At 39.5% G+C, this 10,289-nt stretch overlaps 1 protein-coding gene across 1 annotated transcript in view; it reads left to right on the top strand.

Moving 5' to 3' along the window:
• ENTPD7 (ectonucleoside triphosphate diphosphohydrolase 7) overlaps window positions 1-3,233 on the top strand; it is a 41,214-nt gene extending 37,981 nt beyond the window's left edge. The window contains exon 13 of the mRNA XM_046026865.1: window positions 770-3,233. Coding sequence (XP_045882821.1) covers window positions 770-1,001 — 232 coding nt within the window. The 3' untranslated portion in view covers window positions 1,002-3,233. The remainder of the gene's footprint in view (window positions 1-769) is intronic.
• Window positions 3,234-10,289: the final 7,056 nt, after the last annotated feature.

The following is a 10,289-nucleotide window of genomic DNA, read 5'->3' on the forward strand; positions in this document are numbered from 1 at the left end:
AGACTGACATTTAAAAAGACACTGCAGGTCAAACAAAACAAAAATGGACCTGGTGTCTAAAGGGTGGCTTCTGTTCTTAAACACACAGGCTGCTGCCCTTTGGCTTGCAGGTCTCCTTACTTTTTTCCAGACTACAGTATTACTGACCAGGTGACAGCTTTCTCTAGACAGAGCCTAATCCCTCAGGAAGTACAGTCAATTTTGTTTTAAAGATTTAGATGCACTCTGATGTCTTAATTGAATTTAGGGACCGCCCTATTCTTGTTAGTACTGTATTTACAAGCTGGATGCATGTGTTTAGGGAGTGGTATGGGGTCACTGTTAAGACTAAGGTTATAGAGGGGCGCCTGGGTGGCTCAGTGAGTTAAGCCACTGCCTTCGGCTCAGGTCATGATCTCAGGGTCCTGGGATCGAGCCCCGCATAGGGCTCTCTGCTCAGCAGGGAGCCTGCTTCTTCCTCTCTCTCTCTGCCTGCCTCTCTGACTTCTCTTACTGTTCATTTTTTTGCCTTCTAATTTTTTCCCCAGGTCCCGGAGGATGTAGGCCTATGATGCTCCCTCCCCCTGTAGGCCCTGGCAAAAAAAGTGCAGGAGGAACCACACAGCAGCCCTCAGGCTAGAGACATTCTTTAGCTTTGCTTGCTCTGTGGAGCTAGTATCCTGGCATATTTACACGAATAGCATAAAGTGGGATACCACTGGCCTTTTAAATCAGCATAGCTGTCTCTCTTTGAAATTAACATGACTTTCCACCTTCCTACTCTTCCTAGGGATCTACGGCAAGAAGGTGTCCGGCAGGCCCATGGCAGCTGGTTCCGCCTCTCCTTTGTCTACAACCACTATCTCTTCTTCGCCTGCATCCTGGTGGTGCTATTGGCCATCATCCTGTACCTTCTGCGTCTACGCCGAATTCACCACCGACAAACTCGACCCTCAGCTCCACTGGACTTGCTGTGGATTGAGGAGGTGGTGCCCATGATTGGGGTACAGGTAGGGCCGTGAGGCCAGACAAAGACTGGGGAAGCCCAAGTACCCCGGAGTGCTGCCCATTGAATTCTACCACTTTCTTGTTTTGGCCTCAGATGCTGCTTTGCCTGACCTTGGGATATTTGGCCTTGGAATTTCTACCTTAATATCTACTTTAATTCCTTTTCATTATCTAGGTCCTCTTCTCTGAGAGAAGCTGTAATTTAGTCTGTGAAGAACTAAATAATGAGAGTTTGGTGCTAACAAAGAGGACCAATCTTAGTCCAGTGGAAGCATGCTTCTACCCCTTTATCTGAGAGGTCTGGTATGTTTCTGGCATCTAGACTTTTCTCCCCCTTGCTAAAGCATGAAGTTTGGCATTGGGCAGACTGGAAGCCTGGTTGTAACCAAACTGGAGCATCTGATACAAAGCCGAAGACATTCCAGCAAGTGCAGCAGCTGCTTCTTTCTCTGTAACAGAGATATCATTTATGTGGACATCCACACTCTTTAGTAGGGATCGAAGATACTTGCATTTCAGTGGAACAGATGTGAGCTTCCAGGCAAACAAAATAACATAGTTTCTTTGCTTACTTGACAAAGAAGCCATTATGAGTGTCGTCCGAGATCCCTGACATAATGTTGCTGATGTTAATTAATTAGTATGTGATTTTAAAAGGTTAGAACCCTTTCTAAGTGAATGGTAAGTTGAAGACTTTGACAGTATCTTATGTGATACCTGGTATGACCAGGATAGAAAATGTTTCTGTGTCTACATGCTTCACCAGCTGTTTGGGCATTAATTTTTCTTTTTGAGCCTTAAGTGTGCTTGTAGGATGGAGAAACTGATGGGATCGGAGATCTGGGTTTGTCTGGTTTTAAGTCACTGTCTCTAGGCCTATTTTTATGAGCCGCTCTACAGGAAAATTCAAAAAGAGTTCCTTTATTTCACTAAGATCAATACATAGTTCAGGGAGGGGTATATTTGGGTTGTTTTTAAAGAAGGAAAGAACAGTGTCAGGAGAGTGGGCAAAGGCAATAAAATCCAAGCTCTTATTTATTAATGTTTTCCTGAGAAATAGAAAGTTTCTCAGTTTGACTCTTGGAATGTCTGAAAAGAAGCAAATTCTAAACTTAGGAATAAATAGGTAAATCTGTTATAAGCCACCTGGCAACTTTCAGAACCTTTGTTAAGAGATTGCTCAGTCACAGACTGCACTTCCATTAAGGAGTAGAGAAGTGAAGCCATTTAATTACGTTTGCATCCACTGTCCTTTAGGAGCTCTGTTCTGCCGGTACATGTAGCCTTTAATTTGTACCTTCCCCTGTGGGATCTTCCTCATGCTTTACCCTTTCCTACATGTAGCCTTAAATGTCCTTCCCAAGAATATGCTCCCAGACTTGAAGTAGCTTTCTTTTCTTTTTTTGTCACTTTATTTTTAGGGTTAGATGAGTACAGGGAATGATCCCTGACTTTAGTGGGGGAAAAAAGTAGAATTATTAAAATATAAATTCCATAGTGGGATCAGAAAGGAATTAAATGCTTCATAAAACAGAGAAAAAGAAATCCAGATCCCCCTAGAGGTAAACTGAGATGAAAATAAGTATACTTACACTTAGTTGGCAGGCGAAAAGATGATGAGTCTAAATTGTTTTCAAATTAAATCAAAATGGATCTAGCAAAGAATCTTATAGCTCTCTCTGGAAATATTTTTATTTTTCATGAGGGCTTCATGTCACAGCAATTTCCTTTCATCTTTAAGGCTTCTAAATTGCCTTGATTTTCTTTGACTTCTTACCTTTGTGTCACTGTGAGTGAGCCCTCGCCTTATGAGTACTGCCTATAAATAATGTCAGAATATGGTTTTTGCTAGCCAGTACCTCCTCCGGTACTCTTACTTTTTCCATCATCTTGGTTTCCAAGTGAGATCTGGTCACGATCTGACCATAAAGCTATCTAATTAGCTAATAGTGATCACATTCGTGTGCTCGAAATGAAGGTGAAGCAGGGAGGAGGTGGTGATGAGTCCAGTTTGAAAGCTCTTATTAATGAAGTTATTCTTCCCTCTGGTTATAATAATGATAGCTGCCATTTCTTAAGCTTTTACTGTGTACCATACACTTAAGAATTTTATGTGTTATTTAATCATTATGACAGCCTTTCAGATGGATATTACTTTTTGTGTTCTTTTTATAATTTTATAAACTCAGGATATCCTATGCTTATCATTTTTTTCAATGCAAATATATTTCTTTTAATTTATTTTAATTGGTTTCTGAGTTTTTGTTTAGTGTATTATATCCTGTTTATTATTTTAATATTATAGGATCTAGACTTGGCTTTGTTACTGTATGATTTTTCAGAGTTCTTTGTATCAGTGTAAGAAGGACAAATTCTTATCATACTCCTGAGAAAAACTGAATATTTGCTGTTGGTATTGGTTCCTGTGCTGCTTTCATTACTCCCAGTTAACAATTTTAAATGAAATCTCATTAGCTAGAAACAGAGGCCACTTATTCTTTGAAGGCCAATTACTTATATATATTGCTTTCTCATAGTTGTCTTACGAATGGAATCAATCTTGCCTTTTAGCTCTTAGTTTTTAAAGATTTTTTTAAGATCCGTGTTTGTATTTCTGCGTTTTCAGTGGTTTCCCTGTGAAGGTAATTATAGTTTCATTGAATTCACATGCCAGCAGTTCCTTTGAATCTTAACCAACCAGTCTTCTTGATAACAGCAAAATGAATGTGAACTGTTTTTGTACTTTTATCATTAATGAGACAGGTCACAAATGTCAAAATCAGAGTCAGATAAGAGGTGATGCTTTTATTAGTCTTACTATGGCACAACCCATCACTTTTTCTGAATTCTTGTCACTAGAACATAATGAAAATATGTATAATACCCACATATATGGCATTATGTTGACTTAAGTTGCAGTTAACGCTAAGTCAAATTATACTGTCTTTGTCTCTGTACCTTAGCTCCTTGGATTGATTTTCCTTGGTGCAGGGGATTTAGTCACTTTCCAATAGCCTTGTCTTAATCTTTCATGTTATCTAAAGATTTCTGCCTCCCCTTCCCTCAGCCTGACAGCTTTCTTTAACTTCAAAGGCCTTGGGCAGTGATTATTAATATGTGGTTGATTGAGTCTGTCATGCACTTGCTAAACTCATCTTTTCAGGGATTAACATTTAGTATCACATCCGTATTTGTTGTTGAGGTGTCGGTGACATATAACATTGTATTGGCTTCAGGTGTACAATACAATGACTTGATATTTATATACACTACAAAAGGATCACCACAATGAGTCTAGTTTTCCCTGTCACCATATAAAATTAAAGTAACATGCAACTCAGTGTTATTGACCATAGTCACCATGTTGAACATTACATCCCATGATGTGACTTATTTTATGACCCCTTCTTCTGTCTTGCCCACCCTCCCTGCTCTCCTGCGCTCTGACAACCACCAATCTGTTCTCTGATCTGAGTTTTGTTGTTTCTTCTTTTGTGTTTTAGATTCTACATATAAGTAAAATCATACATTTGTCTTTATCTGATGTATTTCACTTGGCGTAATACCACAGGGTCCATCCATGTCACAGATAGCAAGATTCCATTCTTTTTTGTGGCTGAAGTAATATTCTTTTGTGTGTGTGTCAGGGTGGTGGGGGAGTTGGATACCTCTTCTGTATCCATTCATCCATCAATGGGCACTTTGGTTGTTTCCTTCTCTTGGCTATTGTGAATAATGCTGCAGTGAACATAGGGGTGCATATGCCTTTTTGAATTAGTGCTTTCATTTTCTTCAGATAAATACTTGGAAGTAGACTTGCTGGACCACATGGTAGTTATGTTTTTAGTTTTTTGAGGGACCGCCATACTGTCTTCCATTATGGCTACACTAATTTATATTCACAATAGTACACAATAGTTCCCTTTTCTCTACATCCTCACCAATACTTGTTATTTCTTATCTTTTTGTTAATAGCCATCCTGACAGATGTGAGATGATATATCTCATGGTTTTGAGTTACATTTCTCTGGTAGTTACTGATGCTGAGAGCATCTTTTCATGTGCCCGTTGGCCGTCTGTATGTCTTTAGAAAAGTATCTGTTCAGGTTCTCTGCCCATTTTTAAATAAGATTTTAAATTAGATTGAGTTACATAGTTCTTTTTATAATTTGAGTATTTTACCCTTTACCAGATTACTGATTTGCGAATATCTTCTCCCATTCAGTAGGTTGCCTTTTTATTTTGTTGATGGTTTCCTTTGCTGTACAGAAGCTTTTTAGTTTGATACAGTTTCATTTGTTTATTTTGGTTTTTATTGCCATTGCCACTGGAGTCAGATCTAAAAAAAATACAGCCAAGAGTGATGTCAGGAAGCTTATTGCCTATGTTTTCTTCTAGGAGTTTCATGGATTCTGGTCTTATATTCAAGTTTTTAATCCATTTTGAGTTAATTTTTGTGTATGGTGTAAGATAGTGGTCCAGTTTCATTCTTTTCCGTGTGGTTCTTCAGTTTTCCCAACACCATTTATTGAAGAGACTAACTTTTCCCCACTGCGTATTCTTGCTTCCTTTGTTGTAAATTCATGGATCATAAATGCAAGGGTTTATTTCTGGGCTATTTTGTTCCATTGATCTATGTTGTCTGTTTTTATGCTAATTCCATACTGTTTCAGTTACTATAGCTTTGTAATATAGTTTGAAATCAGGGAGCATGATGCCTTCACATCCATATTTACATTTTTGAAATAAAATAACTTCTATTTCTTTTTTTTTTCTTAATGTTAGTCACCATACAGCACTTCATTAGCTTTTGATGTCGTTTTCCATGATTCATTGTTTACATGTAATACTCAGTGCTCCATGCAACACGTGCCCTCCTTCATACCCATCACTGGGCTAACCCATCTCCCACCCCCTCCCCTCTGAAATCCTCAGTTTGTTTCCCGGAGTCCATAGTCTCTCATGGTTCATCTTCCCCTCTGATTTCCCCCCCCCTTCATTTTTCCCTTCCTTCTCCTAATGACCTCCATGCTATTCCTTATGTTCCACATAGAAGTGAAACCATATAATTGTCTTTCTCTGCTTGACTTATTTCATTTTGCATAATACCCTCCAGTTCCATAACTTTTGCTTCTCACTGGTATCATCTAAATAGTTGCTTCCCCCCCCCCCAATTCCTATGCTTTTGTTTTGCTTTTTGTCAGCAGTGAAAGACAAGTGGGTGGTATGACTTAGGGAAAGAAGACTGGCGTCGGGAACAGCGTTTCTTGTCCTGGCTTTGTCATTGACTAGCTCTGGTATTCCAGGCAAGTCACTTGCCCTCTCTGGTTCATTTCTCATCTATAAAACAAGGTGGCTAGACAAGATGCTCTGAAGCTGGTTCCAGAGGGACTAAGGGACTGTTAGCCTAAGGAGCTTAAAGGTGAGGGAGAATGGAGGAAAGTGATAGAGTTTTAGGAAGTGGATTTTGGTCTGTTTTGAAAGGCCAGGTTGCCCAAGGGAGCCAGTGGTCGTCTCCTACTTTATCCATTGTCCCTGACATTAAGGTTGATGGGAATGGGGTTTCAACAGCAATCATTATATGTAAATTTCAGAAGATGAGATTTCTGCAGCTGGGATTTTAGAGGTCTGTCTTCTGTTAACCCCCTTGGTTTTATGGATGATGAAATTGAGGACGAGAGCATTGGTAATATGTGCAAAGTCACAGTGAGTGGCCTCCTGGATTGTTTTCTCTGTTCTCTGTACTATGGATACATACCTTTGACAGCTACAATGAAATTCTCATTGAATCTTCCGTAAGATTGTGTATTTCAACAGAATCTGTTCTTTATAATAGAGATGACTGCAAGTAGCCATGCCCAATCTGTAGAATTGCTTATCTTCATTTGTGATTGCTTTGCTCATATTTAGAAATAAAATATGAAAGAAATACTTCATTAGAGGGGCACTGGGTGGCTCAGTAGGTTAAGCCTCTGCCTTCGGTTCAGGTCATGATCCTGGGGTTCTGAGATTGAGCCCGTATCCGGCTCTCTGTTCAGCAGGGACCCTGCTTCCCCCAACCACCCCCCCCCCCCGCCTGCCTCTCTGCCTACTTGTGATCTCTGTCAAATAAATAAATAAAATCTTAAAAAAAATACTTCGTTAGAAATAGCACTAAGTTGTGATTACATTTATTCTACCTTCTATATTTCTTTTAATACTTTTACATTTTAGATGTTTCTTTTAAACAATTTGCTTAATTTTGTACAATTTTCTTAACCACAGCAACTAAGCAATTCATCTGATGGTTAGAATTGATATTATTTAAGGTGTAAATGCCAATCAGATCTACCTCATTAATGAACTTGGCTGTAATTCTCGGGCAGTTCTCAGACTCCCTTACAGAAATAAAATGCTGTTCCTTTTTGCTGTCTTTAAACTTCTTTTCATACTAATTCAGAACAAGTATCTAATTTCCCTCTATGCTGTGGTATGTGATTTCGCTTCATTTGGGATCAAGAATTAAGGTAGATTAGCCACAGATCCTTCAGATTCTCCCAGATGAGCAGCTTGGGTCATGTGTAGTTTCAGAGTCTGGCCACTAGGGCCACATCTGAGGATTTGGTTGGTGTTAACAAAAAATACTTGTTAAAAAACAAGGACTCTTTTATTCTATACTAATAGATTTCTGGTGTATTATTACGTAAGTGCTTCCCATTTACTCTAATTCATTCTTTCCAGTTTGTCAGTACCATTAGAGGGACAGAGGAGGTCAACATTTGTTGACCATTTTGTTTCTCTGGAAGTCTGAGCACTAAGAAAAGCCTTTTATTTGTAAAATCGAGTCATTACTCATACTACAAGGACTTTTTACTTTAAAAGTGTAGTCAATCATGGCCTGCCATTTTTATAAAAACCAAAGTTGAAAAACGTTTGAGTCACAGGATGTTTATAACCATGCATGCCTGATTTCAGGCAAGCCTGGGGACAAGAGGCAAGCCTCTTCTTTTTAAGTAGTGCCTGGGCTCACAGCCCCCCTGGCGGTCTACCACTCTGTTTCTCCACTGTTATGGTAGCCCTGCTGCTTTCCCAAGGAGCCCCTCCTTCAGAGGACGTTGCCGATTTTGGCTTGTTAAAACTGGTAGTGGTGCAGGCTCTGTACCTTATTAGCTTCACAACTTTCTCTGCAGGCAGGGATCCTAGATGAACACTCTGATTTTTGGTATTGCTCTCATTATGTTGTGTTTGAAATTCTCATTCCACGGTTCTCCTTTTGTGGAAGCCCTGACATGTATGCCATGTCTCCTCCATCGCTTCTGCCTTCAACAATGAACTCTGCAGTGTTGCGAGGCATTTATTATGACCCACAGCCAGAGAGTCCCTTCTTGCTTCAAAGAAACCAAAGGCTGCTTGTATTGCATCACTTTGGGGGGTTGCTAAGACTGTATGTTTTTCTAATGCTTCACATTAAGTAATTTTGCTCAATAGTTCTTAAAATTCTGTCAAATACTGTTAAACCAGTGTCGTACAAAAGTGCAATGCATATTAGAGATGCATTGTCCCTTATGCTGGGACATGGGTATATGTGTTACGTAAGGCCAATATGGAACCCACCATTCATTCCAGAACTGGAAGGAATGCTACAGATTGGCTGGTTATCCTGACGTCATGAGCATCACTCCAGGCAATAGCTAATCAATACCTCTTCTACAGTGGACAACATTTGTCAGTGTAAGTCAAAGACAAAAAATTCTGCACTGATAAAAAAGCCAGGTGTTTTAATTTCCTTTGATGTTTTAAAAACTGACAATTATTGACAGACTTAAAAATATTAAGGGAAATTCATTTAATCTTCTAGATATATGATGACTTATTTTGAAGAAGTATCTGGGACCTCAGTCTATAATTGTTCATTTTCCATTCACTCATGCAGTATTTGGTCTATGTCTGAAGCTGGGAATAATGCAAACATAACAATTCAGATAGTCTCCATTCACCAAGAGCTCATAGATAGGCACACTATAGTTATATAGTTAAATGCAACCAAAATCTGTTTTTCCAAACTTACCTATCTGTAATAAAAGAAAAATGAAGTAAAACATTTGGAACTTGAACTTACTCTTTGCCACCTTGTTGGAGGGAACTGTAGAAGCCCTAGCGTATGGCTTTTGGGGTTGGGTCAGACTGCTCTCTGCTGACTCAGTTGTTAACTAAGGACAACCTCAGTCTGGGGAATCATGAGATGATGAATAAGAACCTGCCCCAGTCACCAGTTTCCTTTCTTTAAAAAATTCTATCTAGAAGAGGTGGTGATAACCTGTGAACACACTAGTAGGATCAGATTAAATGAGATGGGGGTGGGCAGAAGTTTGGAGGGGATGGCAATAAGGTAGTCAAAGCTTTCTAAGGTGCCTAGGTGATTAGGGCCTAGGCCAGTGGTGCCCAATTGCCTGCATGCTGAAATGACCTAGGGAATTTAAAATATATCTATTACTGCTTCCAGAGATCATGATTTAATTACTCTTGGGTGAGGCTTGGGCTTCAAGATTTTCAAAAATTCTAATGTGAAAAAAGTTAGAAACTACTTCTAACAATAGCATAAACCCCAGGATCCGGAATTTTTTTTTTTTTTTTTAAATCAAAGACAAAATCTAACTTCTGTTTTGCTAAGAACTGCTTGAACATGGTAACTGTAGGTCACAATGAAACTCACAGAATATTGGACTTGAAAGGGAACTGAGATCATCTAATTGAGATTATAAATGGGCAAACCTTAGGCTATTTATGGCTCTCAGATATGTTCAGCCTGCATCACGTTTTAAAAACCCTGAAATTAGTTGCTAACCCATGAGAGCTTTCACATAAAAATCTAGATGTTCCGTTTCTTTAAAAAAAATCAGATCTGACAACTTGACCTACAAAGCAGCAACAGGCCAGAGCCCAGCAGTGGTTTAACCCCTTAGATGGGGCACCTGCTCTCCACTTTGCCACAGTCTTCACCAGCCATACCCTAGTGGGCGTTTGTTTTGATCCAACTCTTGCCTTCTACAAAACAAGAAACTAGCTTTCTGTTTTTCTTTTTACCCACTGCTCCCAGCTCCGCAGTATAAGGAAGCTCATTCCTTCTGCATGAAAGAGCTTCAGCTTCTGAAGGGCAGGAATCTTGCTCTCTCCAAATGTTCTCCTCCAGCTAAATACCCCTAGTTCCTTCAAGTCTTCCCTGTGGGGTACAGGGTTCTGGAGTCCTCACCATCCTGGTCCCTTCCTCTGAATACATATTTAGTGGTCCGTGTCGTCCTTAAATGTGGTACTCACGATGAAAC

This window comes from Meles meles, chromosome 13, assembly GCF_922984935.1.
Source record: "Meles meles chromosome 13, mMelMel3.1 paternal haplotype, whole genome shotgun sequence".
In the NCBI taxonomy this organism is placed as follows: Eukaryota; Metazoa; Chordata; class Mammalia; order Carnivora; family Mustelidae; genus Meles; species Meles meles.